Here is a 20653-nt window from a genome sequence, read left to right on the forward strand (position 1 = left end):
GCAATTTCTAAATTTGGACAGTCCGATCCAGTTACAGCTGCCATATCATTCGCAATTATCTATTGAGTGTCATCGTTCAGGAAGATTTCAATTTAATTAGGTCATATTTATCATTGTTATCTTATATTATAAACTCATTGATACATCTCATCGTTTTCCTAAAATCTCTTCTCGAGAACGAAAACATAGATTCTCTCCTTCTCGATTTTATGCTGCTGTGAGCTGTAGCAGAACACGCTTGCACAGGAAACCGCCCTATAAAGGCGATCCAATGTAAACCGCAAGCCCCATTTGTTGCTCGCAAGCTCGCGGCTGCCGACAGCCGAACCGCCGGAGCTTTGTCTGTTGTATTTTCGTTGGCACAGTACCGGTACCGCAGCGGTGCACCGCGGCCACGCAATCCGGAAAGGTCAGCCAGCGTCATTATGTACGACTCGTATAAGACACGCGCGCGAATTGCTTGGGTACATTGGGTCTTTAATCAGGCGCGATACTTTATCGGTCACGCGAGATTTTTTGAGATGATGTGAGCTGTGCTATTGACGCTTCGAGAGTAAATGATTCTCGTGAATATATTGTGTGTGCGCGAGAAACAAATATTTTAATTAAAATCTTTTCAAACATAATTAATTATAGGTAAAGCGTAATCGTTTGCGTATTATTTCTTCCGCGGATAAAGTACGTTTAATATATTATATGCGAATTAAGTAATATTTCAATAACGATTTTTCAAAATAAAATGTAATACAAGTTGAGAATTGTTAGACATCTGAAACGTATAATATTGGGGAATTATGGGGAGACACATTTTATTTGATTCTTGCTAGAATTTTATAAAAAATATTTGAAATTAATTCTCTATAATAAATAATCTTCAGCAAAAATTCAATGTTATTCCTCGATCACTATATTTCACCGTTCGTGTTATAAATGCGACACGATAAAGATAAAAGATAAAAGATAGATATTAAAAAACGAATAATAAAAATTATATTTATATCAAAATATAAAATTTATTCGTAAATTAATAATTTGTTTTTTTTTTCATTATTATAGCTATAATCTAGGATGAGCTGAAAACGGATTTATTCGTAAATTAATAATTTGTTTTTTTTTTTTCATTATTATAGCTATAATCTAGGATGAGCTGAAAACGGATCCACAAAGGAAATATCATCGGAACAAACAGATGAAATGTACGGCTGAATAATGTACCGTGAAGAGGTGATCTCGCGTTATCATTGTTATGACACAGCCCGAGGGGAAGGATGCAGTATGGTAAAGGAGGATAGAAGATACGGAACGCTCGAGAAGATGCATGTACAGGTAATAAAGATCTTTACATACGCGTTGCCTTACAAAGACTTTCCATCAAAATTGATCCATCTCCTTTAAAGATATATATTTTGCAAAATTTCACATCCGTTATACGCAAAATATGAGCAAAATGTAACAGAATATTGAGAAATAGGAGAATTACTAGCTTTTGTTATATAATTTAAAATTCTATGGAATTTAATTTAATTTTAATTAAAGATTTAGCTAGCAATACTTTTTGTGTGTAGTTAAAGTTCATAAAAGTCTCTTATTTTAAAAATAAATTAGAATTTAATTAAACGTGTGTACAGATTACTAGTATCTCGCTTTGGCATCATAAAAACGCACAGCTGCAATAAGAAACAGAAGTGGAGACGGACACGTGTGCGGAAGGATACGCGGTCCACATCCGGCCCGCCATCCTGGCGGCATGGTCCTTTGGGCCACAATACTATTCCTCCAAGGAGCTGGATTCGTAGGTAAACAAAAAATCACATGATTACGCATAATAGAAAATAAAAAGAAACTTTTTTATAAAAAAAATACCATATACTATACAATAATCGACATAATAAATCTCTATAGGATAGTGAAATTTAATCTTTCATTTAGTTTTAAAAGAGGCAAAATTTTTATTTCAAGCTTAACTAAAATATCCTTTCTGGAAGCGGATATATTATCAAATAATGACAAATATATTCTCTGTTCACAGGCTCGGTGACAGGCATTCCCGGCGTCCCGGAAAACATAACGGTGATGTTCCTGAATCCGACGTCCGTACGTGTCTCTTGGAGCACCAGCCAGGTTGAGCAAGTCGAAAAATACGACGTCACATACAAACCAACCGATGCCAGGTGCGTTCTAATAATTCCGATATTGTGAATCGATTCAGATTTTCATTTCACGATGCACAAACAGCATTTGAAAAAAGTACCATTTCCATTTCCGTATTCTGTTTATTCTCGTATCGATATATCTTTTAAGAAAAACGAAAATTTTTCGATGAAAATACGCTCAATTTGTGTTAATCACTTGTCTTCGTAATGTTTTTAGCAAGTTATCGTTCTTTATAGGTCACATACAAACACGGATATGATTCACGAAAGGTATGATTTGTCAGATGATATTGATGTTTGATGGAAGAAAGTTTTATTTATTCATAATTCAAAGAGATAATCATGGAATTAATCATTGGATACTTTATTTTCCATCTATTTTATGCACGCGCGCGCGACATAATTAGAAAAATTGACATAATGAAAAAAGAGTAATACAAATTTTTTACCATGTCTTAATCTTCTTCAATCTACATTTTTTTCTAGCTTCCATTTTTTTCACGCATTACATGATTTAAAATTGAAACATTGACATATATGTTTACGGATTGCATTGTGTTACGACAAAATGCCGCAATGCAGACATTTAGGCTTCGAATATAGAATATACATATATATGTAAAAAGTTTAACAACTGTGCTATATATATATATATATAATGTAGCAATCTATGCTAAATATACCGATGTTTATTATTGAGAAAAAAATTAAAAGAATAGTAAGTCGAATTTGTGCATGCAAATCGTGATACGCGTGTGCCTGTGATCTCGTGTTTATCGTGTTTAATGTAAAAACATATATATTATATGCCATTGGTGTTTCTTTTAATTGCCAGGGATTTAAATATAACTGCATATTCCCTTCAAAAACTAAAATATTGAAGTGACATTTATTATATAAGTCATCGAGTTAAAATTTCATATATGAATAGAATGTATAGAATGTTCGTAATTATTATTATGTAAACAGCAAACAAAATTTTTCATTTTTTTCTCTTTATTATCATTCATATCTGTCTTCAAATTTTCTTAATTTAAAGATTTTTAATTAAAGAGATTTTAATTAAAGAGGAAAAAACTAAAACCTGCACAAAATTTTAAAAAAGTATATTAGAGAGTGAGTGAAGATATATTAACAGAACGTTATCAGAAATTATATTTTTTTCTTAAATGACATTTTAATATTCTGATAAATTACAATACAAATGACTATTTTAATGTCCCGGACAAAATTTATATATTCTTAAATAGATAAAATTACATTCGATAAAGTTGATAAAATACAAATTATTCAAGCATGACAAAATAATGAAAGTAAGCGAGCTTTTATCAAAGTGTTTGATGTAATATCGTACGCGATGCATTTCAGCGAAAAGAAAAAAAATAATTTAAAACCGAATAAATTCTAATCCACGTGATTCGCGTGTTTCCTTTCCGCATCGACAGATACATTGCAACGTCCGGATAAATTACATCGTGATGATAAATTTAGACCAGTTACGGATTTATAGAAAAGAATGAGCGAGATAGTGAATTTATCAATATCGACAGTACCGGATGTAATCTATACAGATTCGAAGAGGGCTCAATATTAATTGAGATTTTTGCCTCTTTTTGCGGCACAGGAATTACTACAGGTATATCAAACTTTTTCGTCAAACGACATATTTCTTTTCCTCATAACTAACGAATGTTAATTAAAGAGATGCCATATTGTAACGATGTGTATAGAGTATATAGCAAATACTATGCTAATTAATATCAAGAGAGTTTAAATATTATATTTTGTATGCGTGTAAGAGAGAGATATTTCAATTAGATTAATAGAAGTAATTCATGTTCATATTTTTTGCTTCTTAATTTCAATGCATAAAGTGAGTTATTTATACTTTGCAACATCAATTTTGCAACATCAAAGACTACTATATAAAATATTTTATTTATTGGTAAAATCATCAGCAAAATTGCTCCGTTTATAAAGTGTACATTTATTTAATAATGAAATATACTGTATTTGTGAATTGAGTTTCTCAAATTTCACAAAATAGCATGCCATTTAAAACAGATATCGTTTAAACCGATTTATTGTGGAAGTGAAAATGAATAAGACAAATTATACGTTATAACGAAATTTTTATTATTTGCAATATATTACAAGGAAATTTTTTTTATAAAATTTAAGATTATTTTACATAACAAAAAATGAAGCATTAATAATTCTAAAAGAAACTAGAATATCACAAAAGTATTAATAAAATCATGAAACAAAAATATTGCAGAAACATTGAAATTTTGATTTTATATTTTAAAGTTTTAAAATATTCTAAAATTATAAAATATAAAATATCTTTTATAAAATATAAAATATAATTATATAAATATATTTATATAAAAATGATATTAATATGAATTTATATTGTACATATTTTAATTTAATACATTAATAGTACATATTAATTGTACTATTAATTATATTATATTAATTGTATTCATTATATTAATTGTATTACTGTGCAAATATATGAAAGTAACGATAAGTAATTGAAAGAGAGATTTAAAAGTAACAATATATCAAGAAGATAATAGAACTGAAATTAAATAAAAAATATGTAGAATTCAACTCGTGTGCAAACCAATTGAAAAATTGTTAAAATTCTGACAAGCGTGAAATATAGGAACGTGGTGTCAAGTAGGCCAAGCGAAAATATTTAGAATCAAGTTTTTAACTTTAAAAAAAAAACAAATTTTCTAGTAAAATAAATAGTAAAATTGTTAGCAAAAAATATTGCTACATTTCAATATTCAACATAAGGTATCGAAATAAGTACTAGAAAATATGAATATATTGTTTGAAAAATTTTCTATTAAAATAAAATTTATTTAAGTAATTCTTTTCTAGCAAACACTAAAATATTTTATTTTTACCAATATTTTCCTAATTATCTCTATTTTCACTCTTGAAGAGAATTTGATTCGCAAATATTTGCAGAATGATTGACACAATCAAATATCGACATAATCCAAAAATTGTTTTTTGTTAAAGAAAATCAATTCCAAAAGAGATATATTTAGATATATCCTATAAGTTAGTTTATTGTAAAATATGAGCATGAGATTGCATGATCTATTGCATCATATTTTTGTCCATTTAAATATGATTTTTAAAAAATTAGAAAAACAAGAGTCTCTTACAAAAATGCACAGTATCGATCTTTTCCGCAATAAGACAGTCTAAAGCTATGGTCTCGTTATATAAAATTCATTGCATGTACTTAGGCTGGTCAGATTACAGTTTTATGTAACAACGAAAACACATGAGAGGGGATATTAAATAGGTTAATTGCAGTTAGAGAACACTTAATATAAGCAGCTTGAGACTTTGTTTTCATTCACTTTTCAATTGAACTATTTCTACTTTATTTGTTTTAAGAGAGTTTTATGTTATTCTCAACATGTATCAACAGGAAGCAGAATCCATATATGCAGTGCATATATATATATATATATATATATATATATATATATATATTCCTATTCTTTAAAGATGATAAATTACATTCTCTCTACATTATATATATATATATATATATATATATATATATATATATATATACAAAATCTTTTATTTATTAAAATAATTCATAAAACTAGATTTTATTTTTTAATATGTTGATAAAATATATATTGTAATCAATTTCATAAAATAAAAAACTATCATGAATTAAATTTATAGATTAAAATTTTTATGATAATAATCAATTAACAATCATACATATATGAAAATAAATTAAAATAAATATGAAATGACTATAAATAAAAATAAAATTAATATAAATCAAACACTAGTATGCATCTAGATAATAGATTTTATTGAAATATTAAAATTATATACAATAATACGAAATAATATACAAAATTATATACCAATATATTATTTGTATATTATATAAATATATTGTAAATAAGTTGTTTTACGATGATTTTCGTCGCTTTTGTGCTTACACTTTTTATTCATGTTTTCTGACTGGTTGGTTTCTGTTTGTGTCATTTCGGTCTTTAGCAAGATGATTTCGAAAGCGCACGCAAACTGTATATATATATATATATATATATATATATATATATATATATGTGTGTGTATATATATATATATATATATATATATATATATATATATATAAAGTTATATTTATATTTATCTTTCCTTTCCGAGTATATTAATCTATCAGAGAAATGAGAAATTTTATAACTGGAAATAATTACATATAACAACAGTCGAAAGTTAATTATTTTAATATTCTCTGTATACACATCAATGTCAATGTTTTGCTTTAGTGGAAATTAGTTGTTCCTTGAATTAACTAAATTTAATTACTATTCTCAGTTTTATAAAAGCAGCATCTACTAATTCTTTTTTAATGTTTTCCAACAATTTATATATTTTTTTAAAACATTTGATTTTAAAAAGAGAAGTTATTTCAGACGATGTCAGATATATGTAATTCTTAAAATAATATAATAATTTAATTTCTATTACCAACACACAGAAAATTTTTAATTGTAATTATTTCTGAAAATAAGTAAGGTAAGAAAATCTTCGAGAATCTTTATTGCTTAGAAATTTTTATACTTGGAATATTTCCATAGGTCGATCTTAATCAAGATATTATGTATAAGCGACCGTAAGCGTAACATTGAATCATAACGGCAAGGTGGTTAGTTACAGGGTGGTGGCGGTGGTCGCAGGAAATAGCGAAGCGGTCACCTTGAGCAATCTTCGGGCTGATACACAATATCAGCTGGTCGTAACCGCCGTGAGAGCTGGAAAGAAGTTTCGAAGTCGACCGATCGTCTTCCGCACACTCGGTAAGCTTTGCCTTCGTAAGCTTTACCTGTCTCCGGCATCACGGTCACATGTGACAGGTGCGTTTCTGATAAAGAAAAAATATTTCTCTAATATTCTGTGTAGTAATCGTAAACGTCCGTCACGATGCTTTCGTAGTTACTTATTATTACTGCGCAGTTATTTATTATTTATTTAATCTTTTAATAAAAAACTGTAAGCTATGTCATATTTCGGAATATTTTCGTTTGCGATTTATAATACATTTCCGTAAATGTATTTGCTTTTTATTTGTTCTATTTTTTCATCGATACAATCTCTTAATAATTTGTGTATATAAAAATATATTTAAATAAAGATATGTATTTTATATAAAGTAAATTATTAAAGAATTCCGACTAATTAATTTGAAAATATAACGGTATATAAAACAAACTATTTCTTAAAAATGCTTTTTTTATTTTCTTGGCGATTCAATATATTAAAAATATTAAATTTTAGTTTAATTATTAGTTTCACAAAATCCAAAAGTTTTCATTTAATTTGATACAGTTCGTAATTCTAGAATACATAAAAAAAAATAGTATATGTAACTATGTGCATATATAACAGAGAAATCTCTTCATAATAAAAATATTTGTCTGCAGAATTTGATCTAGAATTTCATTTAGTTTTATTTTGGAAACATCGAGTTTACAATATCGTACAGATTAAATTCAAATTGAAGAGAGAATTCATTTCCCGGAAATTTTAAATCATCATTTTTTTTGCTTTTTTGCTTAAATTTGTTAATCATATATAGTACAAGAAGTAATTTAGGAAAATTTATCAGTCATTTTCCGACGTAACACTATCCAGCATAAATCACGTAAAATCTCACGGCGATGATATATACGACGTGATCTGACATGAAGCGATTATGGTGTAAACGAGCTTGTATCATTTTCAGAACCACCACGCACGTCTCCGCAGCAAGATGCAGCGGTAACTGGTGGTCCTCTTCCTCCACCTCCACCGTCCTCGCAACAACCCCAACCGTATATACAAGTAAGCTATTTTTTCCTAAGCGACACAATTTTGCTGAAAGTTTATTATCTTGTACTAAAAATGCTTATATCGTTCCAACAAATAATCCGCTGATTCATTTATAACAGTGATCGAATAATTTAAAAAATTTTACTTAATTTAAATTCATATATAAATATCATGATCAAGAATTTTCTTAAATATTACATGAAACTGAAAAGACAATATAATACTTTCAGAAGAAATAAATTTGTTATTTTATAAAATATCGACAAATATGGAAATAAAGGAACAGAAGAAAAATGTAGTTGAATAAAGCGACGCTTCTTTTATTTCTATTTCAATATTTCGCAGCTTTCGTCGAATACGATTTCCAAGAATATCAAAATAAATTTAAAAACTTTCTTTCTTTTCGTATATTCTCCGCACAAATACATAATTTAGAATAATTATACAATTTTTTGCGAAGTAAATTTTACATCAATGTTCAGAACTATATGTATATATGTTGTTCGATAAAATCAATAATGCAAAGCGTTACTCACGAAGGAGGGTAGATAGACAATTTATCATCTAGTGGAATCTAAAATCATTTTACGAGAAAAATGAAAAAAGAAAATGTGCGAAGAGACAAGAATAGCCGCGAAACTTTTTCAAACCTAATCAAGGCGAGAAGAGATCGCAACTTTTCTGCGACAAAGTGTGTCTGGAAATTATATTTCTTTTTTAACTTTTTATCGCATGAAGGAGAGAAAGAAAGATATTCATTTTTTAAACGCTCGATGAAGAGTTAACAATTAACATCCATTTGTCATTCGATGAATCTCTTAATAAATGCGAATATGCTGAACATGCGAATGTTAAAAACATGTTAAAAAATTATGTATAAAGACGTTATTACATAAAATATCTTTATACCTCAAATTAATCAAAACGTCGCGACGTATTCCGTTTACAGATTCGCGGCGTCGAGGTGGGCATAGTAGTGTTAGTGCTGATAGTTTGGGCGGGCGCGATAGCGTTATTCTTCAATCGCTGGGGCAAGATCCGAATGCTGCTGCCTTATCAACCCGACTACAAAGAGCAGTTGAAAGTCCCTGGCACCGGAGTGTGCACGGCCACTAATTCTGCGTATACGCAACACCCGACGCAACACGCGTGCTCTCAGGTAACGCATAGGTATATTGCATCTGATATGATGCAACGAGCCTTCCTGCGCTCGCGCTGTATAATATAAACCGCGCCCAGGTAGCGTTTAAAACTGAAATCCGGCTGATCCATCTATCAGATATTTATGCTCGAGAGACAGAAGAAAAACAAATTAGAAATTTTCTTTTGCTACTAAAAATTGTTTTAAAAAATATATCTTTTATATGAAAAATATTTTTCATGTCGAATATTTTATATATGTATAGGAAATACATCTTTAGAAGGATGTACCTTCGCAATCTAAAACCATTTAAATAGCACTTGAAGATTTCTAAATATGCTCTATTGAAACTCATATATATATATATATATACACATAAAAAATTTCATTAAAATTAAAATTTCAAAACCGCTTTTCTTGCAAACCGAATAATTTTCTTTTAGATTTTAAAATACTGAATTATTATACATATTTTTATGGCACAATCAATCAGTGTAGATAATCAATTTTTTATAGATTTTTTAATATCATCATATAATCAATTAAAAAAAGAAATAATATCAATATTTTTTTAATATGGAATTTTTTTTCGAAAATTCTATCGATATTTGAAATCGTGTAATGTAAGTATACATTCTTAGCATAATAACATTAAAATATATCGGGGAAAAACGATTGAAAAAATAATTTACAATCAAATGTGCGGGCCTCCAATTTAAATATTACAGGTTTCAAGAAAAATACTTCGTTGAAAGTCCTCATATTTATGCAAAATGTGAATGTTAATGTAATGTGGGTGGGTATATAAGTTCTCGATTTACGAGATTAAATCAAATCGAATCGAATCGACATCGAATGTTTGATATTCGTTCTCTCGAAATTTTGAAGTTCACGTGATATCGGCATTTCATATGTATAAGATTGAAGCGATGTGCATGTATGATTTCCATTATGCATACGACGGGTTTTGCGCGATGTAAACGGATATATAGTCATTGAGAATACAAAATTAGAATAATACCAACACACGATCGGAAATACGCGGATATAAAGGCGCAAACGTAATAGAGCTATCGCATGTTATTAACATGCCACAAATTCTGGTTCATTCGCGAAAGCATCGTATTCGTGCAAGGGAATTCAACCATGTACGCATTGCAGCTTGAGATAGGAATTGCTGAGAATACGTCTTCTAGATTCTATCATAAATTCTAATATAAATTTTATCGATTTAAGCAGTGAAAAAATATTTAAGCATAATTAGTTTAAAATTTTATTAATGAACCAAAAATTATAAAAAATTTAAATATTCATGCATTAATAATTTAAACTTTAACAATAAACGATTAAAAATTAAATTATTTTAATGGATTAATCTTTTCAAATGTAAATATTATAAAATTCTTTTTTTTAATTAGTTTTAATTGATTTTGGAAGTATAATCCAACTTGAACTTGAAATATAATTATCAAAAAATAATTAATATTAATTAATATTTACCAGAGAAACTTAATTTTGGAGAAACTTATCGGCAAAATATATATCAATTAATTATTTCAATACTAATTTTTATTCATGCGTTATTCTTTCGCATATATAAGTCATAACATTTTACAAATGTATATGAACCGTCTAAAATGTTTGTTTTGTGATATATTATATAATATAATAAAAAATAGAACTTTTCTTTGAAATGTTTTAATAATTAAAATATGAAGTAAATTTAATTTTAAATTCTCTATATATATATATATATATATATATATATATATATATATCTACATATATATCTGTCTGTTTTTCATATATTTATGTTATATTTAAAATACACATGAACATTGTAAATCTGCAATTGATATGGCCGCGTGTTTGATTAGTACATCTTGTTAATATAATAAATCAATAATAAACTGCTGACGGGTAAAGTTTATTGACTATTAAACTAAGCATTTGATTTGCAAACTAACTTTAACTGTAAAGCTGTTTTACTCGGTTTGTGCGATTATTTGATTCATGGCGAATTGTTTGTTTCGTATAACAAAACTGCTTTTGCTCGGGTCAAGTTTGACGTCACGGCAAAATTACGATCGGGGATTCAAGATGAAATAATTAATTAATCGGAATATTAGAATTCAATATTGCTGACTAATAATCTATCTGCATAATTTGAATACATCTCGGAAATGAAAAACGAGAACTTATAACAATTTCCATTTCGGTCGTACGAAAAAAAACTAAAAAACTTGAGTCATCGATTTGATCTCCTATGGACCATTTAATTGCGATATTGAATAATCATCATAAAAAAGAAATGATCATAACGATTTTATAGTCAACATTTTATCAATTGTTCTTTTATATCGAAGTCGAAAGTTAAATTATCGGGTGTTTACAAATTCATTATTCTCGAAAATTTTTTTTATAATATTTTTTATTATTGTTTTTGTATAGAAACAATTTCCAATAACATGATTTCAATATATCGTTTTAGAGATTCGATCTCTTTTAACCGTTATGTATCCACTACATATATATTTATATTATAATTTCTTTATATTATATTTTAAACTTTCTCCGATAATTTTTAACAACCTCATTTTATGAATTCAAAGTCCTCAATTATCACCAATATAGCTCTATATAATACGGATTATTCATATTTTTCTATTTGATAACTTTCGATTTTCAAACAGTTGTTTTAATGTATTTAATTTATTAATTAATTAACACAAATCCAATGAAATGCGCAATTAAAATTTCCGTGTGTATCGTCGTATACATTGCTTTTGTAGAACGCGCATGTTCATATTGAAAATTTGAACATTAGTAGATATGAGTATGTTTACATTAATATAGCTAAATATATATAGAGCAAATAAATATACGTAATTTTTGTTGATCTTGATTAATTAATTGTTGCTAATTAGAGTGGTCGAAAGTTTGGAAGCTTCTGCAACACCTATCAAGCTTCGATGCAGTAACAGATATATTATCGGGTATTTAACGCTATTGCTGTTATATATATGTATAGGTCTCATTCAGCAGATGCAGTATCGCGATTACATAACAATGCAATTACCTATTAATAGACGAGCTACATTGCTTACAATATTGACTAGAGATCAAAATGACAATGCAATAACTTACATCTTCATATATGAATCGAAAGTTAATTTGGAATAATAGACAATTTTTTTGGTATATTGTGAGTCGAGTGAATATAAATATTAAAAATAAATTAAATTGTAAAATTGATAAGTAATTGTTATTACTTTGAGGCAATTCTTTAATTTTTATTTTATAATTATTATTAAATTTTAATTTTATTAAAAAGATTATTATAAATAAGAGTGTCTAATCATTAGAAAATTATACTCAAAATATCATTAAAGAATTATTAAAGTTTATATTCGTAATATAAAAAAATGAATGATATTTGATGTTTATAATGCATACTAGATTATATTCGATTATTAGTCCTTTAAAGCAGTGCATATTATAGATGCATTGTTATAGAAAAGATATTCATGTTGATAAGTTTTTAATATTTTTATGATGAGAGATCGTAGACATTGCCGTTATAATAGGTTAAATAGAGTTTCGAGTTAAAATAAAAGCTAGAAAAAGTGGAATATTTGATATTATTTCATTTTTTTCATGATTATTTCATTACTTCATTTTTTCACATTTTCGCGAATATATTTTGATTTATTGAACAATTTTTACTTTTTTATTTTAAAAGTTTCGTTGATGGAAGAGATGTTTATAAAAAGAATTTTCATAAATTATATAAATTAGTAACAAATCCATTTCTAATTCATTATTTCTTACATGCATTTTTTGTATGCGGTAACATTGTACAATATGTATTAGGCAACACGGATAAAACTTATATTCTATCGAGAATTACAAAAGAAATGAATGATGTTTATCTATCTCGTGAAAATATTACTGAAAGATATCTTTTATTCCATTCTCCCTCAAATAATCATTAAACTATTGATAATTAAATTGTTTTAATTTAATTGTAATAGATTTAATGGAGTTTAGCAAAAAAATTTTTTAAATGTCTAAGAGATGATTTAGAGCTTTATATTAAGGTTCAAAAATGTTGCCGCATTTTTTAGAATAAATTATTTAAAGAAAAATTTATATCATCAATTTAGTGCTAGATATCTGAATAATTTGTGTAGTTAATTTAGTAAATAAAATAACTTATATTGTAATTTTATTTTTACAGAGTTAATTCCTTTTAAAGTAATATCTATTTTGCGATGCGATTATATTTTTAATATTATTGAATTATCATATACGGTTATTTTTCGGTTAATAATAAATTTAATGAAAAATAATATCAAAAGTGACTAAATTGACGATCAATAAATTTTTTTTCTCATTATTAAGTACTAAATTCAACTTCATTAGTATAGTAGTAGAGAACCCAGTAGTAAGAAATTAAACAAAATAATAATGCATATGTATCTTTAATGTAGTATAGCATCCACATTCCTCAAACAGTCATTAGCTACATTAGTCACATAGCTATAGTCCGTAAGATTAATTAATAATTTCAATTAACACAATTTAATTCTATTGATCTCTTCTGTTCCTCTTTTCTATCTCCACGTCGTTTCTTCGGATTGACTGCACGAAATTCGCGAATATCGACTGGCGCTACATACGATTACCGGTACTACTCTCCCATATACTGTTCTGCGCTGCGTGTGTGTGTATGCCCTCCCCCTGACCACACTCTCGTGTTACATTCGGTGGATTTTACACACGACTATGAAAAAAAACAAAACAAAAAAACGACAAAATATAATGCGCACAAAACGAACGAACGAAAACGACGGAAGGTAATGACCACATTGTCGGATATGGTGATGCAGTGCGGGGGCGGGGGCTGCTGCGTCCTGGAGCAGTGCTTTCAGTACCCTAGAAGAGCCCGAGAGCCCCGGGACTGCGGCTGCCAATTCGCTCTACTCCACAGGGCGGACATCGCGTGACCATCGGTACATGTCTTAAAATCTCAATTTTATCTTCTTGTGGCCCTATCTATACATGCTGGAGAGAAACCTCGGCTGTACCGAGGCTCTCATCCTGTCTCTCTACTACGTCTTTTTCACCCTCTCACACGTTTTTTTGTGTCTGTGTGACCTACGTCGTACCCCTTTCTCTCTCTGTCTCTGTATATTTTTCTGTCTCACTTTTAAGCCCACTCGTATATTTTATGATTTTCTTTTCGTCATCGAACTATTTAGCCATTACTAACTCTTCCTCTGTCTACTCTAGGGACCCATTAGATCAATATATTTGTCTCTTAGAGTTTATGTGAGTAATTAGGAGAGTAGATTCGTATTTCTATTCTAATTCATGTTGATATCGAATTTGTATATTTGTGAAAAATTTATAGAAGTTTGAATTTCGAGAAAAAAATAATTTTTATAGAAATGATTTATTATGTATATTGTATATTAAACAATTTTCTTTTGTATTTACGAATTCGCTATAAACTAATTTTATACACAAAATAATAGAAAAGTTTAATATTTTAAAGTAAGCTCTTTAATCAATAAAAATTAAATTTTTCATCTTATTATTTTTAATGTGGAAATAATAATACGCGCCAATACATAATTTGCGCCATTTATTCCGTTTGTAATTTTTATAATGATTCAAGTTTCACAAATTTTAATTTTTTGAGGCTGTAAATAATTATATTTTTAATAGAGATATACATATTATTATGTTGTATATTTAGATCTTTTTAGTACTTCTGATACTTGAGGTAACATTGTAATTTTCTTAGAATCTCTATTATATTTTATAGAAAAGTCTTTATTATAAACTATAAGAGAATAGTTTTATTATTAGTTACATAACAAGAATATGTAATTTTCATCTAGAAAATGCATTTTTCATAATTATCATCAGTTCTTGATGTCAATCACGTAATCATCATTTCTCATTTGATAATTTTTCCCATCATCAATTTATGAAAAGTTCAATATTGATAAATTAATATGTGATTGTTTCTTCTCTTTTTACTTTTCCACTTTTATATAAAAATAATTACGTGATCGATATCAAGTTGATAATAAATTTCGCAGAAAATATATCTCTTCTATTGCGCGATAAAAGTTAACTTAGCAAATAATATTAATACTACTGATTGTCTGTACACTTTCTTTCCATTTCCGTTCTCATAATTAATTATAAGTTAAAGTTCTGAAGGTGCAAAAAGAGATCGAGAAATTCCCATGAGACAAAGTTCTGAAGGTGCAAAAAGAGATCGAGAAAATCTCATGAGACAAAGACATCATCTACCTTATTTTCTCTCGATGAGTCGAGGCTTGCCAACTTTTCTCGCGTCGATCATTTCATTGACAATCATTAATAAAGATACTAAAGATAATAAATATACAAGATATAAAGAAACTTATAGGCTAAATATACATTCATATTTATAAAAAGAATCTATATAATAGTGTAATTTTTTGAAAATGGGAACTTGTATTTTTTCTAAAGTATCTAAAGACAATATTTTTACAAAATGAATATTAAATGAATATTATTCACATTCGATTAAACTGATTTGAAAATTTACAAATCGGAATTTGATATTTTAATGATATCTCGAATTATTAAAAAGTACAAGAATATTCAAAAGTTTTAGTTACAAAATTGTCAGATGTTAGAAATGCAAATCGCATAAAATTCATATATTATAATTTTATTATTATTATTCGTTATTATTTGTTTATAATTCGTAGGAATTAAATGGATAAACAGTAAAAAGATATCAATTTTACGCAAAAAACTAAAATGAGAAGCGAGAGAGAAATATAACTTTCTACTTTTACGCAATCAAATTTTAATGAAGTTCTCTTAAAAACCACTACTGCTGTCTACTTTAATATACTTTGCAACTAATCCCTATTCCTTCTGGAATAGGAAGCTTTAACTGATATGAAAGATCGAGCTCCGATCAACTTGTGAAACTCGGAAAGCTTCTGTTGACTTCAAGCTCACGACTGTAATAGAAAGCGCTTTGTGTATCCGTTTTACATATATCGTATGAAAATGTAACAAAGAGAGTGCGTTTTGGAGTTGGCAGGCCTTGTCCCGGGAGTTCTTTCATAAAAAAAGGATCAATTACAATTGTGTTATAAAGAGAATCATCAATCAATCAATCAATCCGATCTCTATCGTGCGCGTCCATATTACATATTACATACTTAAACACACGCACACAATTCGTATAAGTCTTTTGCGGATTTTATGGTTCGAATCGCGGATGTATTTTGTTGTCGCTAAATTTATCTGTCTCGAAATCAGTCAAGATCTCAGTCTAATAGTACGCTGACCCAAATCTGATCGGAATCATGAATTCTACCAGAGACAGGAGATCCTAATGGGATATATAGATGTAGTAAATTCGATTGAATCTCTACCCTTCGTCGGTGTACCTAATTAAATTGCATGACGTAAACTGATCAAATAAATGTTGCAAAACTTTATCGATTTTACTATGATTTATTTCATGAGAAAAGAAGAATTTCCTAAAATTATCTAATCTTTAAATGATCGTCTTGTATATGTATCTTCTCGCACATTAAACATTGTATTTACATGTCGATATATTAAAATTAGTTATCAAAAATAAATTATACGTTCTAAAATCGAGGAAGCATTTTCTATTATCCTATTTTAAAAATGTGAGAACAATTAACAAATATTCTTTCCTAAATATTATAAATAAATTTTATTTCGTTATTTTTGATGTTGAAAGAAAGAAACAAGAACAAGATATATAATTTATTATGCGCATTGTGTGCGTAACAGTAATGATTTACAAGCTATAAAATCTTCTTTGTACGTTAAAACAAATTTGATATATTTCCGGATTAATATAGAACGCTAATGAATGTAGGTTGGAAAATTTTACGATTACGTATTCTGTATGTTAAAACGGAAATTTTCTTCAGTGCAAATATTCATATTCTATTGACTTAATATTTCTATTCTTTCAATCTCTTTAATTCTTGATGTATTCTATTTTGCGCGTTAATCTTCATAAAATTACAGGGATCCGTTAGATCGATGAAAGCAAATACAAACTGATGTGAAATACGTCATCATCGAATAAATATTTCCCGAAACGAACATTAAAATCGGTTTAATTTTGATAAATTTGATAAATTCTTAAAGTTGTAAATATACAATTATTATCATCTTAACATTTTCGCATATCTGTTATTATCACATATCTCATGCGATATGTATAAAAAATTTAATTCTCTTACTACTTTTGATTTGATTAATATGGTAAAATAATAATCAGACCTATATTAATAAACTAAAACACTTTTCATTACTCATCTTTATAATAAATAAGAAAATAATTAATCCATTGAAAAATTATCTAAGAAAAAAGATGGTATCGCTTTCCTGATGCTTCATAAAGTGCTAGAACCAGATTTGATCTCACCGTAGTGATTGAAAGTAAATGCTATATATAGCTTAAGAGTCTTTTACGTAAAGTATCTAAAGCCACAAGAGGTTTACCAACGATCAATAAATAATTCCGAAAAGCGCAGCTTTAGAGAATATCATATTTTAAGTGATCTCACTTGCATGTATACAGATACATTTCGCTTTATTATCATAATATAAAAATTATCACAATATAATATTTAATTATCATATATCTGGCAAAATTAAAGATCGATATTGTTACATATAAATTCTTAGAAAATCGCATCGATTTTATTCATCACTGCACATGAAAATGACATTATCTTGTTCTGAATCTCAGTTTGATTATTTTATTTTCAACAAATATTCCTTTTTCATTAAACGATATTTCCAGTAACTTGATTTAAAAATATAATCACTGCTTTCCAATCGCTTCAAGTCGCTTAAACTTGTCCCATTTCTCTTTAAATATATGGCACTATTTAAGCACAATAGGGGAGGTTTTCATGCACAGGAGTTTATACTGCAGCTGCTTGAATCGTATTATTAGCAACTATAAATAAAAAGTCACGCTATTGGTGCAACGAGGTAGGAGACACTGTTATTATTTATGTCATGTTCTTGGTATTGTTTTTTGTTTAGCTTCAATATCTATTTTAATATGTTACTTGTATTATTGTTAATTAGATATTATTGTTATATAGTGTTCACTTAATATCTTATTATCACATAAGAGTGCAAAGTAAAATTTTTATATATTTTTTCGTTTTATAATACGCTTATTTATATGACAAGCATAAATGTAGCGTTTGTTAAAGTTAAAAAAAATCAATTTTTTGTATCGCGAATAAATTAATTTCGAATGAACTAGCATCATAATAGCATAGCTTAGTTTTGACTTGCACATTGCACCTCCTCGCACTAATGGCAGGCTAAACAGTGACAGTTGTTCAACATTAAGACAATGCTTCGCACAGTACACATCAATGCTTTTTATTAATTATCGAGTCACGCGAAGATGCTTATAGTTTATCGAAAATGCTTTTGAGTAGAGCTAAAGCAGCGCGTCGTATCGCATAGAAAATTCCAATGCCAATAAAAACAAATAATATAAAAACAAATAATATATTAAGAAGAATAATGCTAACTATACCTTGAACGATTTTTAATAGCGTCAAATCGTTCAAATATATAGCTTTCGCGATACGACAGCGCGATTTACGCGTCAAATAGGCGATACGAAAATTCGGATGAAAATGTACTCCAAAACATTTCTAATGGAAAAGAAGAAATGATATGTTATGTTAATATAATGGAGTTATTAATATAATTGGTATAATTTATAGAAAAAGAACAAAGAATGTTTTTAAGTAAATGTCTTTTAAAATTTTGACGTATATAAAATTTAATATTCTTACTATCTCTAATATTTTAAAAAATATGAATGTAAAATTAATAATTGATTTATTATTATTTACTTCTCTTTTTAGGTACCTGTTCTCATTTTATATATATAAAATCAGACGGATATTGATTATATTTTATGAGAATAACAATTTCATCTGAATCAATTATCAGAAATCAATTATCGCCTCTATTTGATTAGCGTTTATTATCCTGAATATACGATGAGCTTTGTGTAAGTATTTCCAGCTCTTAGCTGCAATAATAATCTACCAATATTTATATGAAATAAAAATGAAACTAATAAGTCATAATCGATGTAAAATATGACATCTATAATTTTTAAGATGATAAAAATATTTGTAAGAAAAAAATGCGCCATAATACGTTAGCATTTACCTAAAATTGTAATGCTTAAATCCTCTTAAGTTGATAAATATAAAGATATACGTATAATATTGTAGATTGTAAATTCGTGAAATCGTACTCTTATTGCAATTGTTTAAGAGAAATAGAATATAAGAGGGCAGTGAGGATGCTATTGATGAGGTTCAGATTTTTTGATGTATTAAATAAGATTGATTTTATTTTACAGTACTTAATTTGGTGTTTCTTTCTTACTTGGTACAAGTATACTAATTTTCTTTAAAATTGAAGAAATTTGACTCTTTATTGGCAAGATATTTATTGGTATGAAGAAATTATAGTAGATAATGATCCTCTATCTAATCCGTGCAGACTAACAATCGAGATCGAATTTTCGATAACGAATTTATAACCGGGAAAAAATTGCAGAATCCCCACGGCGCATCCTGTAGTTCACTCTCGTCTCTGCAATCTTGTTCATGGCACCCTTACTCGCCGCCCACCCCCTCGGCCTCTCAACTTTTCTTATCACATAGATCCCACGTGCATTAAAATATCACGCTTCGAGAGGCCGCTCTCGACCGCAATTATCACTGCCGTCGATCGCGCTCCCGTGACGGTAACGTGATCAAAAACTAAAATTTCCAGCATCTGCACTGGTCGAACCATCACGTGGACTCCTTAGACAGCGGCGGAGCTTTAGGCTGGCCGAGAACCTCGAGGCCGCGCGTCAACAGTGCCATCGACGTGGCGGGCTTTCTATCGCAGGTAAGTAATTGTGCCAGGAAAAATCCACGCAGAAAGATCGATGGATTACACGAGGTGGACAGCCGCGTCCTCGAATCCGCCGATCGATCTGCTGGGGCGATTTCGCCGCGACCTTCCCCCAGCTGGACTAACCATGCCCGCCCGTACAGTCGTTTTCCGATTATAGCAATCGAGGAGATTGAAATCGGAAATCAGTGAACGAGTTCCAAGGGTAACATTTAGCTTCAACTATACGATACGAATATTTACAACAGAGTAATTCCGTCTCTCCTTTGTAACTTAAATCTGTACAATTGATATTTGGAAATTGCATGAAAAATAAAATAAATATAATTTCTTCAAATAAAATTCAAACTTGCGTATCTTGGAACTTAAGCTGATTCATATTTCTTAATACGAAAATGCAAATATGATACATATCAATATATCCTCGGGACTATCAAAAAATAAGACGTACTGTATA

At 28.5% G+C, this 20653-nt stretch overlaps 1 protein-coding gene across 9 annotated transcripts in view; it reads left to right on the top strand.

The window, feature by feature from the left end:
- The window catches only part of LOC105252055, a 62768-nt gene that overhangs the window by 32126 nt on the left and 9989 nt on the right, over positions 1-20653 (top strand). For 2 of the 9 annotated variants that reach the window (XM_025412952.1, XM_025412953.1), the window contains exons 3-10: positions 1131-1326; positions 1629-1796; positions 2030-2171; positions 2391-2423; positions 6873-7075; positions 7945-8042; positions 8980-9189; positions 20071-20190. In XM_025412952.1, the coding sequence (XP_025268737.1) occupies positions 1748-1796; positions 2030-2171; positions 2391-2423; positions 6873-7075; positions 7945-8042; positions 8980-9189; positions 20071-20190 (855 nt within the window). In that variant the 5' untranslated portion in view covers positions 1131-1326; positions 1629-1747. Of the gene's footprint in view, positions 1-351; positions 410-1130; positions 1327-1628; positions 1797-2029; positions 2172-2390; positions 2424-3777; positions 3790-6872; positions 7076-7944; positions 8043-8979; positions 9190-20070; positions 20191-20653 lie in introns of those variants that run through there. The other 7 variants (XM_025412954.1, XM_025412957.1, XM_025412955.1 and 4 more) reach the window with 7 other exon arrangements.

Source organism: Camponotus floridanus, unplaced genomic scaffold, assembly GCF_003227725.1.
Source record: "Camponotus floridanus strain SB8 unplaced genomic scaffold, Cflo_v7.5 scaffold6, whole genome shotgun sequence".
Taxonomy (NCBI): domain Eukaryota; kingdom Metazoa; phylum Arthropoda; class Insecta; order Hymenoptera; family Formicidae; genus Camponotus; species Camponotus floridanus.